This window comes from Sus scrofa, chromosome 5, assembly GCF_054392235.1.
Source record: "Sus scrofa isolate SSC_HxYL_T2T_F1_AM1 chromosome 5, Sscrofa_HxYL_maternal_Yorkshire_Landrace_v2.0, whole genome shotgun sequence".
In the NCBI taxonomy this organism is placed as follows: domain Eukaryota; kingdom Metazoa; phylum Chordata; class Mammalia; order Artiodactyla; family Suidae; genus Sus; species Sus scrofa.
The window spans coordinates 49,910,922-49,929,552 of record NC_139387.1 but is presented as its reverse complement, the minus strand read 5'-3'; the positions used below and the strand labels follow the sequence as shown (position 1 = coordinate 49,929,552).

Here is an 18,631-nt window from a genome sequence, read left to right as displayed (position 1 = left end):
TGCCAAGGGGTAGGGAGTGGGGTGGTTGGGGAGATTGGGGTTAAGAGATACAAACTATTGCCTTTGGAATGGATTAGCGATGAGATCCTGCTGTGTAGCACTGGGAACTATGTCTAGTCACTTATGATGGAGCATGATAATTGCAAAAATACAATGTGTACATGCATGTGTAACTGGGTCACCATGCTGTACAGCAGAAAAAAAAAAACTGTATTGAGGAAATAACCATTTAAAAAATAATAATAACAACAACAACAAAAACATCTGCCTCAAAGTGATTTCCCTAAGGAAGATTTTTTTAAAGGGGGCTCTCTTCTTTACTTTCCCATTTACCTATAATCGTAACTAATCTATAGGCAGAATGCTATGGACAAATTAGTCAAATTACCAGTTTTTAGCGCAGCTGACTACCTTGTTTCTTCCATACTCAGACTTCAGATACTGGAACGAAAGGGAAACAAACACTGAATCTCAGCTCTGCCACTCAGTTAACTCGGACAATTAAGCTGACTTCTGCAAGCCTCTTCTCTCACAAGGATTTTTTTTTTTTTTTTAATATAGTGAGAATATATAATGTGCAATTTTTAACAATAACAGACACTTACTGAGAACTTTCTATGTGTCAGGCAGAAATACAAGCACCATAGTCATCTTCTGCTATAGAAACTTACCTGAACAAGTGCATAAAAGATTTTCAGGATCTGCTTCTGTAGTAAAACAGAATAATGTGAGGAATCAGGAAGGAGCTGCATGATTTGTTGCTGAATACGAGGCAGAAATATTTGCATTGCTGCTATAAGAGGTTCTCTTTCCTCTGCTTTCTTATATCTACACAAGCAAAGACAAAAAGAGAGAAAAATAATTTCTCCCCACAAAAGAGCTATAAACAATGAATGAAAAACAATACTTTCTAAACTACATAAAGCTAATAAAACAATAACATACCAAACACAGACTTATATTTTCTACTTGGATTGTTAGAATAAACATGAAAAGAACTTTGAGAAAGCACATCCCTATTTTAAGCAGAATACCTAAAATCCTTCCAGAAAGAAACTAGTTTAAAAAAAAATCCAAGACAGCTTTGCAACTTTCCTATATGAATTTTTTAGTACTGAAATTAGTTTTCATCATATCACAATCCTTCCTATACAAGTTGAATGTCAGTTTAAAAAGACATTCCTATTATATAACATATAATACGGGGGGAAACATTGATTCATCCACTCTCCTACATTGAGATGTTAAAACAGTATACAAATTTAGGTGCTCTTAGATCACTTTAACTAGGTATCCATCTAAAATAGTCTCTAAAAATTCTTTTAAAAGGAAGACTATCGACTGCAGGAAAACAATCCCCTTAGATACTAGAAAGCAATGCTATTAAATGCAACACTAGTCCCACACCTCCCAAACAACTTTTACAGAAAAGAAAGTCACCAACAGAGAAACTTAAACATTGTTTACCTTGCATCCAAAAAAGTAAATGTTTGTTTTACTTAACAATATGCTCACTTAAAGACAAATGTTAAGGTACCTCTCCATCAGTTTCCAAGGAAAGCTGAGACTAACAAATAAATTTGAGAAGGACTACCTTAGAGATTAGTACATTAGCAGATTAAATAGTCTTTGAAAAACTGTAGAAAATAAACATGTTTAACTGTATTTACCAAACTAACATCATTCTGCAGAATAATCATAGCAGACCCCTCTATGCAATGTAATTCTTTCCAAGTAACACATGGCTGGTATCTTCAACCAACAGAAATCAACTTACTCATACGTCTTCACCAGTTGATACAGACATAATAAACTGCCAAGCCAGCTTCCACTGCTCTGTGATTGCAAGTAATAGTCTATCTTGTCGACTACCGCTGGCCAATGACCAGGGAAATCGTATTTAATGATGGCACGGAGACACATTGTTAACTGGACTCTATAAGGTGGGGGGGAAAAAGTCCAAAATCTAAGTAGTTATAAATATCAGGCTTCAAAGACCTCTAATATTTTACATAAAAACACTCTGATTCCCATTTACCTACATTATATAGTTATCTATCTAGGGTTGGAAGGAAAAGAGTAATCCTATCAAGAAAAACCTCCTCAGGAATTCCCGTCATGGCTCAGCAGTAACAAACCCGACTAATATCCATGAGGACATGGGTTCTATCCCTGGCCTTGCTCAGTGGGTTAGGGGATCCAGCATTGTCATGAGCTATGGTGTAGGTTGCAGACACAGCTTGGATATGGTGTTGCTGTGGCTGTGATGTACGCTGGCAGATGCAGCTCTGATTGGACCCAAGCTAGAAACTTCCATATGCCACAGGTGTGCCCCTCCCCCCTAAAAAAAGAAAGAAAAACTGAAAGAAAACAAACACCAAGGTTGACTGCCTAAAATGAATGACATCTTTCAAATGATAATATCCTAAATACAACTTTGCTTTAAAAAAAGAGAATTTAAAAGTAAATTCATAAAACTTTTTCAAAAAACAGTGGATCCACCCCAGCTCTATAAAATTTCCCAGCTTATTATATTTTGTATTTTGGTTATCATAGCCTAAGAAGAAAACAAAACTAAAAACATTTTATCACTTCAACTAAAAACGGTCAAAGAAAGTAAAATGGAGGCCCACATCACAGCAAGAAGCACCTCTGTGAGGCCAAGGCTTGAACCATTCATTGTCAGTTCCCAGCCATACAGGATACTACACCTACCAGAGATTCCTCAGATACTAATTTCTATAAGTTGGGTATAAATAATAAGCATTAGCTGGCAATTATTGAAGAGGAAAGCTAAGAGTTTTTCCCCAAGAATTAAAGAAAAAAGCAAGAGGGCAGACATAAAACAGAAAAAAAAAAAAAAAAAGGCATCTCTTTAATAAAATTACAAAGTTAAGTGATAAAAAAAGATGTGATCACATAATGCATCAGGTCAGGCATCATTCTTCAACTGGATCCCAATTTTAACTGGGATTGAAAAGAAAGTGAAGGCAAAAAATTTCTCTTCTACAAATTATCAGTATATCCTTACATGGTCACTTGCAAATGGTAAGAAAGTAAATCCACAGTGAGAAGAAAAAGGTATGTGTTCAGTTGAATAACTTGAATTCACTGAAATGAAACAAATAATCCTTTTTCCTTATGTTATAAATCAATTTGCAAAAGATCCTTTGTAATACTCTTCTATAAACTTTCAGAATATTTCTTCCAGAGTGGTTAGAGTTAGCCTTCAAGACGTAAGAAAGGCAAAGCTACAAAGAATATCACAATAAAGATATCCTCTTGTGCCACCAGCAACTGTTCCTAAACAACCAGTAGATAATATCTGTATTCAATAAAACTGAAACTTTTCATTCATTTAATCTCATCTTCAGATTAACCCTCTTAATCCTTTCTCATTCCAAGACAAGCAAAGGACAACTGTGAACAGCCATCCTTTCATGTATTACTGTGTAGAAGCATTGCCTACAAGATTCAGAGAGATCTGAAATGCAAAGACTTTGACAAGAAATGGATATCTGGTGGTACCATAGGGAAGCCAGTGCCAGAATGGATGTGGGCAACCAGTGAGAATAAGGATGCTTTTCTTTCACCAGGACATCAATTTTTTCCTCTTAACAAAACAACTGCACAAAGAGGAGTTCCATATTTGTCCTCTTTCCTCACTGTCCCTCTCATACTTCCTTTTCTTTCCTCTGCTTAGGGCATATGTGTATTACACACTCACAGACAAAGATACATCTAAGTTCTTGAAACTAAATAATTTTATTTCCATACCTCGGTTTCTATTATTTCCCTCCTCCATTTTCAAAAGAAACCTAATCACTTGCTCATGTTGAAAAGAATTTGTTTCTCCTATTTTAAAATTGCATTATTCTTCTGACTTCACAGCTTTGCTGTCCAATAGGGGAGCCACTAGCTATGTGCGCACACTGTCACTTAGTCAAAATTAAATTAAAAGTGTAGTCCCGGAGTTCCCGTCGTGGCGCAGTGGTTAACGAATCCGACTAGGAACCATGAGGTTGCGGGTTCGGTCCCTGCCCTTGCTCAGTGGGTTAATGATCCGGCGTTGCCGTGAGCTGTGGTGTAGGTTGCAGGCGCGGCTCGGATCCTGCGTTGCTGTGGCTCTGGCGTGGGCCGGTGGCTACAGCTCCGATTGGACCCCTAGCCTGGGAACCTCCATATGCCGCGGAAGCGGCCCAAAGAAATAGCAAAAAAAAAAAAAAAAAAAAAAAGTGTAGTCCCTCAGGAGTTTCCTCGTGGCTTAGCAGATTAAGGATCCGGCATTGTCACTGCTGTGGCTCAGGTTTGATCCCTGGCCCAGGAACTTCAGCATGCCAAGAGTGCAGCCAAAAAAAAAAAAAAATTAGTTCCTCAGTGACACTAGACACATTTCAAGTACTCAGTTGGCTTTTAGGCCACGTGGCTAAGTATCAGGTAGTGCGGACAGAGATTTCCACCACTGCAGAAAGCTCTAATGGACAGTACTGTGCTACAGCTGCTAATCTAAATTTGGAAAACAAGAGATAATTCTTCTAATTTATACTTTCTCCTCAAAGAAAAAGATACTCAGTTCATAAAAATGAATTAAAAAATAGATAAAGTGTTACAAAAAGTGGTAGGTTAAAATTCCCAGAAGTCATTTTCCCTGTATCTGGGGAAAGAGAAGCAAATGGTAAAAATCTAAAGGTCATAACTAAGTACATTAGTTATCAATGTAGTAGGGATCTATACAACGATTTTCGTTCCATTTGATTTTTGCTGTAACACTTTTTGTGGCAACTTACAGCAAGTACATCTTTTCTAAACTATTTTAAGACAAAGAATTATAAATGCAAAAAAAAAACAACTAACTAAAACTGTATTATCTGAGTGCCCATCTTCATGACTTTGTATCTTTAACAAAACAAACTTGAGGCCTATGATTAAATCCAACCTCCCTCATTGATATATTTTGTGGCCCTACTAATCAGATAGATATAGTATAATGTACCTCACTAAATCTGGAGACCGAATTATTCCTTCTACAATATTATCACGTATTTGCTGGCGATCATTTTCATGAATGTTGAATGGAAATATTGCTTCTCCTGGTGGAGGTTCTCGGTCCGGCCAGTATTGTGTCACCATGTTCTTCAAGTAAATGGCAGCTAAATGAGAGAAAAAAAAAAAAAAATGCTAATGTAGCAGTATTGAAAAAATGGCTTTCATTCAGATTTACAGAGCATGAAAGGCTAAACCCTTCAATGCTAAACATGATACCTAGCAAAAATGGAAAATCTTCCAGTTATAAATAGCCAAGTGGGGAAAGAAATATACATATAAATTTGAAGTTTCTCTTTCGCTAGTAAAGTAAGTCGAAGCAGAAAACATCGTATTAAATCAAGAGTTTATATACAGAAAAATGATCTAGAACTCAAGTATGTATCTTTAGACTAAATACATGATGATCTAAACGAAACTCTACTAACTGCAAACTGCACTTTGAGATCATGAGTCATACTATTTATAAGGCCTAATACTGAAAAACAAAAATTATTTGAGAGAGAGAGAATTAGTTAGTTTGGGGTTTTGTCTTTTTTTATATCAGATCAAACAGGTTCTAGACTAAGTATCATCTTTTACTTCAGTATTTTTATTATATACTAGTCACTGGTAATAAAAACACATAAACTGTTGAAAAAATGAATAAATGATCTAAGAATATGGTCCAACCTGTCAGCACTTCTGACTAATTTCATGAAATTAATCTTTGCAAAAAGAAAAATCATATTATACACCAAACCATTTTAATCCCTACAGAACTAGTCTTATAAATAAAAATAAGTGTGAAAAATAGTGTGATTTCTGTTTTATGGTTAGTTGTCTTCTTTTTGTTCTGTCTGTTTTGTTTTTTCAGGCAGCAAAGATACAGACAAGATAAAAATCATGGACTTAACTCATAATTCAGTCATCAAATGCTGTTAATTTTATAACTAAAAAAATATTTTTATTATGGGACACCATATCAGATGGCCTATATAAAAGGCACACTACAAATTTGTATGTGTTGAAATAAACCGCTGATTAGTTAAAGCTGAAATGAATAACTTGAAAAGAAAATATTAATTACTCTTATGGATAACCATAGATTACCAAGAATAAAGGAAAAATACCAAAAATAATTTAAACTCTACCAATAATCTAAAATCTTCCTTCAATCATTTAACTCAAGTATCTAACCATTTGCCAGAGCTAAGAAAGAAAACAGAAATTTTTGTCTCCATTCATAAAGAAATTAAGTATTCAAATTTGCTTTTCTGCAAAATTCACTTACAATTTCAAACATCTTAGTTTGAAACTGACTTTAAAACACACACACACTTCTCTCCTTCTCAAACTCACCTAAGCTCTATCCTCTGGACCCAGAGCCACCCTACACAGGGCAACTGGGTTCCATAACCTCACAGCGGAAGGATGCCAATAAACTCAGTGAAGAAGAATGCTGTGTTTTCTGAGTTGATGCTTCTAAGCTTCACCATTTTTCATAGGAATTTAGTAGCCCCTATCTCCCTTGTTATTACTTTAATCTGTTAAAGGTTAGGAAATAAAGTAACATAATGTCTATACTATATCTAAAACAAGATTGATTCTGAGTAAGAGCCAAGGAATTTCCTACAAATAGGACACATGAGTTCTAACAAAACAGTTACTTGAAGTCATTCTAGACTAATAAGAGGCACCGTTCTGTTTGTTTCCAGGTTCTATATTCTCGAAAAACTGAAATTAACTTAACAAATAACCTGTGAATAACTTAACTATAAACTTAATCTTTAAAGCCTCTCCCTATCCATCTTTTGGAAATACATATTCCAAAAGTCAGAACAAAAAGAAGACAACTAATGAAAACCAGAAATCACCCTATTTTTCAAATGTTGGTCCCACATCAGTCATCAACAATGACTTTTTCAGGTCTAATGTAATACGTCTCAACTACTTTTCTTTTTTTGGCTTTTATAGGGCCGCATATGGAAGTTCCCAGGCTAGGGGTTGAATCAGAGCTGTAGCTGCCAGCCTAAACCACAACCACAGCAATGCCAGATCCAAGCCACATCTACAACCTACACCACAGCTCATGACAACGCAGAATCCTTAGCCCACTGAGCGAGGCCAGGGATTGAACCCACATTCTCATGGTTACTAATCAGGTTCGTTACTGCTGAGCCACAGCGGGAACTCAACTATCGCTTTTAAATTCAAATTATTTCTGCTCATAGCAACTCCAAAACGTACTAATGGAAGTACATTTCAGAACCTAAGTTTACATATATTAAAGAGTCTCTTCTCTTTATAGGTAAGGAGTGAAAAACTGGAAGTCATTTGAGAGATTTCTGACAACTATCCTAAATTTAAGATTGGCTCCCTTCTCTGAACATTACATGGTAATATTAATAATGTTAATAAGCTTGTCAATACCTCAAAAGGAAAACATGGAGCAAACATCCAAATTTATTTTGTTTTGTTTGCCCATATCAAAATATTACCTTTTTTCCCGATTTCTTCAAAGTAAGGTAATATAGGACATTGACTAATAAGCTTGCTTGATAATAGCAAGAATATTTCAGAATTGCCCACAAGCTACATATCTGGACAAAACTATAAGGCATAAAGATACATGCACCTCTATGTTCATTGCAACACTATTCACAGTAGCCAAGACATGGAAACAACCTAAATGTCCATCGACAGATGAATGGATAAAGATGATATACATATATACAGTGGAATACCACTCAGCCATAAAAATGAATGAAATAGTGTCATTTACAGCAACATGGATGGACCTAGAGATTATCAAACTCAGTGAAGTCAGGAAGAGACAAAAACCATATAGTATCATTTACATGTAGAATATAAAATACAATCAAAATAACTTATCTATGAAATATAAACAGACTCACAGACAGAGAATAAACTTGTGGTTGCTGGGGGGGCGGGGTTGAGGTGGGGGAGGGACAGACTGAGAGTTTGAGATTAGCAAATGCAAACTATATATATATATATATATATATATATATATATATATATATATATATCCAAAAACTAACATAACATTGTAAATCAACCATATTTCAATAAAAATAAATTCAGAAAAAGGGAAAAAACTGCCCAGGAAAAAAAAATCAAGAACTGAAAATTTTAGAGAACTATAATCTTTCACTTAATATTAGCATAATTTTTTACAGCTTTATACAGGCTTACATTTTTTTAATCAAAGCCACATCATTCTTTTTCAAATATCATGCTAAAATGATGCATTATCTCTCTGGGTGTTACTATCATATTCTTGGGACCTCTGTTTTTTGTTGTTGTTGTTGGTTTTTTTGTCTTTTTGCCGTTTTCTAAGGCCGCTCCCGCGGCATATGGAGGTTTCCCAGACTAGGGGTCTAACCGGAGCCGTAGCCACCGGCCTACACCAGAGCCACAGTAACGCGGGATCTGAGCCGTGTCTGCGACCCACACCACAGCTCACGGCAGTGCCAGATCCTTAACCTACTGAGCAAGGCCAGGAATTGAACCCACAACCTCATGGTTCCTAGTCGGATTCGTTAACCACTGAGCCACGACGGGAACTCCAGGACCTCTGTATTTTAATAATAGACTAAACAGAACAGAAAACTTATAAATGGCACTTAAATTTATGATAGTTACAGTAGAATTCTACATAGTATATTTCATACTGTTGATAAAAGAGATGTTCTAAACCAGAAAGTTGTCCTAATATATTAGGAAATGGTCAACCACCAAGACAAACTCTGTCCTGTGGCTAACAAATTTGAAATCTACATAAATTATGAAGAAAAAAGTATCCTTTAAATGCCATTAACATTTTATATCAAAATACACCCAAGTTTTGGTTACCTAAGTTATTAAGACTCAAAGTTGTATAGAGTTGGTGAGGACATGGAGAACCCAGCATTCTAATGCATTATTGATAGAAAGAGCAAACAAATGCAACTTGGGGATAAGATTCAAAATTCTAAATGTTAATACTTCTAATATCCTTCACCTGCTAATATCCTTCACCTTTCCATGTTACAATTTATTCTATGAAAATATCCCCATGGATATACAGAGATATGTGTCCAAGGATGCTCATTTTAGCATTGTCTCTATTAACAACAACAAAAAGGGACAATAAAGGAAATGTCCATTAATATCAGATAATTATAAATAAACCACCATAATTCTAATACAAACAAATACTTGAATAATTGTTATAAAGAATAAAGCACATGTATGTGCACTGACATGGAATGATTCCCCAAGGGTATATGGCTAAATTTTAAAAAGGAAATTATAAAATCACATGTGTAATACAAACAGATTTTTGTTACTTTTTAAAACCAGCATATCTACAGCATATCTGGTTTTTGTAATGTTTATATGTCATATAAAGAAGACATATTTAATTAGCACATTGCTTTAAGATCTTTAAAAATTCTATTTCTACAAAGCTTCATAATAGGAACTTCACAATGGATCTATAAACACATAGGTTATTAAAATAAGTTCCACTGGAGTTCCCATTGCGGCTCAGAGGTAACGAGCCTGACTAGTATCCATGAGGATGCAGGTTCAATCCCTGGCCTCGCTCAGTGAATTAAGGATCCGGCACTGCCATGAGCTGCATTGTAGGCATACACGGCTCAGATCCCCTGTGGCATAGGCCAGCAGCTGCAGCCCAGATTCAACTCCTGGCCTGGGAACTTCCATATGCCGCAGGTGGTGCCCTAAAAAGCAATAAATAAATAAATAAATAGGTTTGATTTAGCAAAATGTGGTTTCAAAACAGTCCTATTTTATAAAACAAAGATTAAACAGAGTCAAAGATCAAACTGTTTCAAAACACTTACATAAGTCTTATAAACTTCATTAAAGTAAAAAATAATTCCAACGTGAATGTTTTTCCAAAGGTTTTTCTAATCTTAACCACAAAGGGATTGTTTAGGAAAGCAAACACATTGCTATAAATATTTTTCCTAAGCTTAATGATTTCTTTTTCATTCTGTTATGTTCAAGTAAAATAAATATGTTTATCCGCATGCAGAGTATAACCCCTTTTCTATAAAATCGTTCCTCTATCTAGAAAGTTATCTAGATATCTGAACACATGCAAAGACTAATAATGTTCACCTTTTCTGAGTGATGAATGTCAGGTAATTTTTTTTTTTTTTACTTTTTTCTTTGTATTTTTCTCTGTTGCCCAAATTATCTATGAGTATGTGTCACATAATTTTTAAAGGTCTCTTTAATTATATATATTTTAATAGTTGTCATTTTACCCCCTTTATGTTGACATTATTCTCTTTTCAGGACTCATGACACTCCAAGGCTTTCTTCATTTTTTTACCTTCTGGGTTCTAATGACCAGCTCACAAAAAAAGCAAAAAGAAGAACAATACACAACATTAAGGAACTATCCCTAAGGTCCCACAGACTCAAAAGTAAGTGCCATGTTTCTAACAAAAGTCCTGCTTGCTGCCCAGCCACGTGGTTAGGAGCACCTATGTGATACACTGCTTCCTGATCTGATGCACGAATGGGGCTGAATTCACATATATAAAACACGGTCTTAACCTGTGGGCCCAAAGGCAAGGCCACGGGGAATCATAAAATATTAGGGACAGAAAGCTACTAAAACTGGGAAAGCTAAGAGGGGAAAATAGCAAAGTTACAAGGAAGAGGCAGAAAGAAGCTGGAAGGGAGAAGAGCAAAGAAAAAACTAGGGCATATTTAAGAGCTCAGTATGGACCTCTAAATTTCCAGGCAAAAAGAGAGTGAGTTTTTAAGGCATTAGAAATACTTCATGTGTGTATGTTTTCAAAGAAAGAAGATACTTGGAATTGAAATAAAAACTCTAGTTCTACTTTTTCCCACAAATAAATTTATAAAGGATTAAAAAAGAACCAACTCACCTGCCTGTCGTACTGGGAATTCCACATGGTCAGAGACTATAATCCGAAGTAAACTGGGGGCAAAATTGATAATCTTGTAAGACTGAAATTACAAAGAAATATTTCATAAAAAAATAGGGCAATATAAATGAATACCTATTAGCACCTGTTACTGAATATATCACTATAATAAAATAATATTAAAAATAATATAAAATAAATAACTTAAGTGAGAAAAACTCTTCAAAGCAAAATGATTACTAAAATACTTCAAATCAAAAAATTTACTCAGAAAAAATTGATGAATAAAAGATAACATTTTTATGTTTCTTGGACTTACACTGTCAAAATGCTCTCCAGAAAGGGTGTAGCATTAACACTCCCAAGAGTAATATATTACGTGTCCATCTATCTTATTATTCCTTTGAAAATTTTATACCTTATTTGTATTTTAAATGACATTTCTTTTACTTTGAACTTTTTTTCCTGTTTGTTGGCTATTTGTTTTCTTTCTATTCCACTTACCCTTTGGTCAATAGGGTATTTGTTTTATTCTAAAATTCTAGGAACAGAGTTCCCGTCATGGCTCAGTGTTAACGAAATCCAACTAGGAACCATGAGGTTGAGGGTTCAATCCATGGCCTTGCTCAGTGGGTTAAGGATCTGGTGTTGCCGTGAACTGTGGTGTAGGTTGCAGACACCGCTGGGATCCCGTATTGCTGTGGCTCTGGCACAGGCCAGCGGCTACAGCTCCGATTAGACCCCTAGCCTGGGAACCTCCATATGCCACCGGAGCAGCCCTAGAAATAGCAAAAAGACCAAAAAAAATAATAATAATAATAAAATAAAATTCTAGGAACTATTTATAAATTTAAGATCTTAACTTTTATGACTTAACCATTGCAAGTGTTTATATGCTATTTGTGCTTCAATTTTGTTTATTGTATTTCTGACAAACAAAAAAACAGGGAGGGAGTTCCCACCATGGCACAACAGGATCCACGGCATCTCTGTACCACCATGACATAGGTTCAGTTCCGTGGGCCTTTAACCCAGCACAGTGGGTTAAAGGATCCGGCACTGCCACAGCTGCAGCATAGGTCACAATGTGGCTTGGATCTGATCCCCGGCCCAGGAACTTCCATATGCCTTAGGGCAGCCAAAAAAAAAAAGGAAAATAGGGACACATGGGCTACAGAAAATAGGAGATCCAACATAAGAAAATGGACAATAGCAGTGCATGAACTATAAAGAGGAACCAGTGCAGACTGGAACAGGGTGCCTCACAGGACAGTGTTGAAAACTATTGTCGCCAGCTGCCCTCTGCTGCTAGGGCATCTTTTAAATTTAACAATGCAGAAGTGAGCCCATGCTGATGAAGTGCCTGCTGCCTGGGCCATTTCTCCCCAAAGACATGTCCAGCTTTGACCTACTCCTTAGTCTGGCCATGGTTGACTTTGGAAGCAAAAAAAAGAGAGAAAGAGAGAGAATGCAGTCCATTCCTTCTGACCACAATCCCTCCAGATGCCAGTACCTGGAGCATATTACAGGCCTGCCATATTCCCAGAGCTTCCACTCAGCCCTGCCTGCTGACATTCCCAGAAAAGACTCATAAATTCTCAGTGAGGCTAAAGCCAGACAATGACTTACCTCCTCCCTGCTTACCTCCTCCCAGGAGCTTGGACCTAGGGAGGGATCCCTTTCAGTACCTAACTAGGTGGGTGTAGGCATACCACTCCATTTGTTAATTTACCACCTTTCCTATTCATTTATTTTTAACAGTATGTATGTATTTATTTATTTATCTATTTACTTATGTCTTTTGAGGGCTGCACCCACAGCATATGGAGGTTCCCAGGCTAGGGGTCGAGAATCGGAGCTGTAGCTGCTGGCCTATGCCACAGCCATGGCAACATCAGATCTGAGGCCGCATCTACGACCTACACCACAGCTCAAGGCAATGCCGAATCCTTAACCCACCAAGCAAGGCCAGGGATCAAACCTGTGTCCTCATGGATACTAGTCAGATTTGTTTTCACTAAGCCACGATGAGAACTCCAACAGCATTTTTTTCTTTTTTCTTTTTAGGGCCGCACCCGTAGCATATGGAGATACCCAGGCCAGGGGTCAAATCGGAGCTACAGCTGCCAACCTACGCCACAACAACAGCAACATCAGATCCGAGCCACATCTGTGACCTACACCACAGCTCAGGGAAATGCCAGATCCTTAACCCACTGAGCGGGGCCAGGGATCAAACCCCGCATCCTCATGGATACTAATGGGAACTCCTTAAAGTAGTTTTTTATGATAACAGATTTCTTTTAATAGCAATTTACAGGACTCAAAATTAACACAGATTTAGCTCAATCTCACCTTCCACACCTACATTCTTATAAAATAACTCATGTTTATAACCTTTGAGACACTGGAGGATCCTGTAGTGAATCAATGAGTAAAACATCTCTTTAGTTTAGTTCTAATCTACATAGTTTAGTTACTTATTATACACAAGTACAAAATAACCTTTAGACTTAGAGTAAAACTACTTTTAAAAAGTGGATGCTACTTTATTGCAACACTGTTGCCACTGTACACATTTTGGAACTCCTCTTTTCACAACTGCCATTTCAAAGAACTTTCTGCAACTTTTTGTCTTCTCCTTTCAGCCTTGATTCAATCTATGTGAATTTGGCCAGCTAAAACATTCAGTGGTAAATTCAGATAGTCTCATACTACTTTCCTTGCAAATATTTATCCAGTTTCCTTTTCCACCGTGGCCTTCAAGTTTCGAAGAAGAAGAATACACCTTTCAATGATTTCTTGAAAGGACTTATATCAGTGAAGTTTTCTGAAAATAAAGTTTCCTTGCTTAGCTAAATTCTGCATTTTCTGAGACCTCGTCTAAAGCAAAGAACTGATATTCTCCCACTCTGTTTCACTGCCACCTTTACATTAACTTTTTCAGCCCTCCAACACACCAAGTTGAGGGCCTTTACTGAACTTGCTCTTCCCTCTCTTCTTCTCCCAGTTCTTCACCTCTTCACAACATCTAGGTCTCTGCTTGATGTCATTCTTCAGAGACTGACCACCCTACTTAAACATTCCAACACTCTCTCCAGGGCTTTATTCTCTATAGCACTTATTACCTGAAATTGTATTATTTTTCTCCACTAGAATGCAAGCTCTATGACAAATACGTTATTTATTAATGATAAATATTTTATTCATACAAGCAAACTCTCTTAAAGGTCAATAAAAATGATACATACAGATACATGGAAAAGAAGAGATTCCAAAGCTTGGCAATGAAAGTAATATCTTGGAGTTCCCATCGTGGCACAGTGGTTAACGAATCCGACTAGAAACCATGAGGTTGCAGGTTTGGTCCCTGCCCTTGCTCAGTGGGTTAACGATCAGGTGTTGCCGTGAGCTGTGGGGTAGGTTGCAGATGTGGCTCGGATCCCGCGTTGCTGTGGCTCTGGCGTAGGCTGGTGGCTACAGCTCCAATTCAACCCCTAGCTTGGGAACCTCCATATGCCATGGGAGCGACCCAAATAAATAGTGAAAAAAAAGACAAAAAAGAAAAAAAAAAGAAAGTAATATCTTGATTTCCCTATAGAGCCTATATGGATGGAGAATGATTTATTAAGAAACCTTTCCAGATGTCCTTGTTGGCACAGTGGCTTAAGGATCCTGTGTGGTCAGTGCATTGACTGAGATTGCTGCCATGGCACCAGTTTGATCCTTGGCCCAGGAATTTCTACATGCTGCAGGGCACAGCCAAAAAAAGAAAAAAAGAAAAAACAAAAACACCTTGAAAGAGGTATCTATCCATCCCTACTTTCCTATGCTGTTGCCAAAGGGACTTCTGGGTTTAAAGACAATGACAAGTGTGTACAGGATACATTCTTAATACCCTCCAATAAAACTACACACTTCCCCAGAGAAACAATATCTGATATAACAGTCAAGGAACCACTCACTGGTAACAAAACAATGTCAGCTACAGAAAAAATATAGTTCTAAATAAGAATTTATCTTTTGGAACACAGGCTGTTATATTTTGAAACTGCCTATTCTTCTAAATGCCAACTGACAAATCAATCAGGACACTGTAGAAACTGCCCCCATTTCCTACACAGAGCATATTTGCTGATGAGGGACCTAGACTAAAATAAATGAGCTGGACTCTAATCTTTTATGGTAGACTACCCACCTGTTTATCCCACAAAGAAGGATGCTACAGTTGTGGTAAAGTATAAGCATACAAAGCCCGACCTTAAAATCATATTTTATTAAAAGATTATGTGACATTATACTTTGGTCATCTATTTAACAGAAAATTCAAAAAAAGCTTAAAAGCATGTTAATCCAAAGCATTATACAAAATATAATGCTAAATGAGTGACATAGCAATAAGCTACTTTTAGAAGCTGCAGAGGAAACTGCAGTCTGTGATGACTTGAGAGGATATTGTGCAGGGCAGGGTAGAGTAAGGTTGGAATGGATTTGCTATGAAAGAAAGGGTCCTAAATGTCTTTGCAGTTCTGAAGTTTTTCTCACCTACATTTTCCTCATCTGTAAAGTCAACTGCACTTATACACTGATGACTAAGAAACAAAGCAACAGTAGGCTAACAGAGGCAGGGAAATACAACATGATATCAAAGATATGATCCCCTATAGACACTGTAAAAATAACATCTGGCCTCACCATGAAGAGAAGAGGGTCACAAACAGGCCAACTGCCCTGTTCATACTAGCAGACTGCAAATTCAGCTCTTGCTTTGTCCCTCCTAACCAAAGCCTGGATTACTACTCTTCCAGCCAAGCAGTATATAGTACTTTTTCTCTGCAAAGCCTCGGACAGGTACTGTCTTTTAACTTTCCCCTATTGTAAGTGAGAGCCCTTTTCTTTTTGAAGTACCAAAACATTCCCTTTGGGGCTTCAGTTCAACTCAACCTTCTCTCCAGAGTCAGTGTTGTCACTCACTCTTTTAACACATGGAAATCCTAGATTCACACTTATTCCACTGGATTTCCCATTAAAATAACCCCTTTCAAAGGTTCACAGTTTAACCAGGGAAAACTTAACTCCCACAGAACATTTACTTGGGAAAGTCGTTGTTACACTTTAGGAAACACAGAATCACCTAGTTAGCTAATTAAAACACCAATCATTAGACCCCACTCCCAGAGTTTCTTTAAAGTCTAGAGTGAAGCCCCATAATTTGCACTTCCAACAAGTTCCCAAATGACACTGATGCTACTTATCCTGGGCAACACTTTGAGAACCACTAATTTAGGTATATTTCTTTACATTTTAAGGATTACTGCAACCTCAAACAGCTGTCACTCTATCCATTAACAGACCTTAATTCGTACTTTTTAGTGAGAAGGCTGTGATTTATTCCTACAGGTGAGGAGGAAAATATAAGCTAGTATGGAAATGTCGGTGCTATCACTCGAACTAAGGCTAGTTCATAAAGATAGAGGATGGAAGATAAAAGAAAGTCTTACACATTTTACCATTTATAAAAAATTCCTACAAATATTACTCGGCGTATCTTTTGTAAAGCAGTACCACCATGAAAAAACTCTTCCGGCAGCATTTCCCAGCGCTCCAACAAAACTGCCAATCAGTGTCTACACGGTCCTGCCAACCCCGCAGAAGCAGGCAATGGGCAGGGTTTGCCAGAGCAACACCTAAAAAGGGCTGGATCTGCAGAAAAACCGAACTCAGATTTGAATTTTAGGTGTATTTTCCCACCAAGTCAGCGAACTTAAGGAAAAGAAATCACACCCTGAAAACACTAGCAAAGCTTGCTAAAGCTTCTTTTTGCGAACCAAACGGGCTCAACAAACTGCACTAGGGAAGGAAAACGACAGGAAAGATGCAAAGGTGGCCAACAGGTGCGTGAGCCGCTGAGAAAAGATCCCAGGAGAGCGGCGCCACCGGACCCCGGAGCGGGGGCTGGGGCGGGGGTGGGACAGGCCGAGAGACGCGTCGGGGTCGGGGCCCGGGTGCTGGTGGAGATCCGGGGTGCGGAGAAGAGAGAGCCCCGAGAGCCAGCTCGGCGGCAGGGGGGCGCCGCAGGCCCGCTCCTCACCTGGTTGAGTTCATTCTCAGCTGCAATCCGCAGCTTCGGGTCGATGGTGCCCTTCAGCGCCTGGATGATCCGGTTGAGGTCCATCTCCCGGGCGGGGGCTCCGCGGCCCCCGGACCAGTAGGCCAGACAGCAGCTTTAGTTTTTCTTTTGACCCTCTCAGCCTCCTCCTCCGCGACCCCTGCACTACCTCACTCCCCAACCTCCGCCACCGTCGCCACCTGCAGCCACTTGCTGCGCCACTCTGACTCCGCGCCCCCTGTCCTCCCTTTCTACCCCCCACAACTCGCTCTCCATTCACCCTTTTACGACAGCCGGTGGGAGGCGGGAGAAGTAAGAAGAGGAAGCGGCGCCTCTTTTACGGCGGCCTCTTCCCCCGGGCGTGATGCTATATGGCTGCTCCTACTGGCGGCCACCATGCTCCTGTACGGAAAGTGGTCTCGGCTTCTTCCCCAGAGGAAAACGTCTCACCAGCTCCGGCAGGAGGCCGCCTTGCTGCCATACGGAAAACAGCCTCCCGCCTCTTCCCAGAGAGGGAAACGAGCTGGCTAGGTGTCTCTTACAGCTGCTTCCAAATTAAGCATGTATGGATGGAGCGGCACTTTTTGTTAGTCCGAGAACCGTTTGGGCATCATTACAACGGAGCCTCTTCCAGAGCAGACTTTTTGGGACCTTGAGATCATCTAGCCCACGGGAGGACGGACTTCCCTCGGTCTGTGGGAGCCATCATTAGTTCTTTCATTCACACACTCATTGACTGAACATTTTTAAACATGTATTTTTGAGCCCGCGTACTGAGATATTTAGGTACCACATTATAACAAAATGAATTCAATGCAGGTTACTATGAAGGAACTTAGGGTGTGATAGAAGACACAAAGGTAAACAAAAAATATACTTAAACAAAGTAACTGTGGAAATACAGAGATCAGAGGAACTGATATGCCTGAGAGTTTCCGAAATTTTTTCAAATCTTTTCAGAAAAACAGTTAAAGGCAAGAAAGGTTATACTGTTTCCACTGTGGACATATCTGGCCCCACAATTTCAATAGCATAAAAATATGAAAGAGCTAGTTGTTCCTGAGGTTAACCCAGAAAAAGAGAGTTCAGATTACATTTGTAAAGATGACTGTGGGCAAAATGCAATTAAAAGGGGTGTGATCGTTCCAGGAGCAGATAATCGGGAAGGACTGGTTCAGTTAACTGGGTTCAATGTAGAGTAGAAAATACGTGGAGGAAAACTTAGATGCCTGAAATCCCTCCTCTCTGCAGAAGCTGTAAATGGGACCACACCCTTCAGCTGGGTGCAAAAGTGCCTAGTTCTCTGGCTTCTCCAGTTTTGCCTGTTCTCTACATTTCCATCAGAGTAATGTTTCTTAACAGTCAATATTGTCATGTTCCTTACTTGATGATATCCTATCAATTTCCAGGTAAAATACAAACTCCTTAGCACTTCAAGTTATTATGAAACATAGTGCCTTTCATCCTCACACTATTTCCTTATCCCACTCTCTTGGACCTCAGGGATCTAAAACTCCTTGACCTCTGAAACCTTAACTCCAGTATCCTCTTTTCAATTTAGGAC

The 18,631-nt window shown here is 38.4% G+C and overlaps 1 protein-coding gene across 5 annotated transcripts in view; it reads right to left on the bottom strand.

Moving 5' to 3' along the window:
* Positions 1 to 17,353, bottom strand: part of IPO8 (importin 8) — an 82,899-nt gene extending 65,546 nt beyond the window's left edge. For 3 of the 5 annotated variants that reach the window (XR_014803667.1, XM_003126400.6, XM_084956429.1), the window contains exons 1-5: positions 17,050 to 17,353; positions 10,959 to 11,040; positions 4,994 to 5,150; positions 1,778 to 1,936; positions 672 to 828 (exon numbers count right to left, since the gene is read on the bottom strand). Coding sequence is in view for 4 of the 5 variants with exons in the window: in XM_003126400.6 (XP_003126448.2) it covers positions 672 to 828; positions 1,778 to 1,936; positions 4,994 to 5,150; positions 10,959 to 11,040; positions 17,050 to 17,133 (639 nt within the window). In the remaining variant the exon portion in view is untranslated. The remainder of the gene's footprint in view (positions 1 to 671; positions 829 to 1,777; positions 1,937 to 4,993; positions 5,151 to 10,958; positions 11,041 to 17,049) is intronic. The other 2 variants (XM_005664009.4, XM_084956430.1) reach the window with 1 other exon arrangement.
* Between the last annotated feature and the right edge of the window lie 1,278 nt (positions 17,354 to 18,631).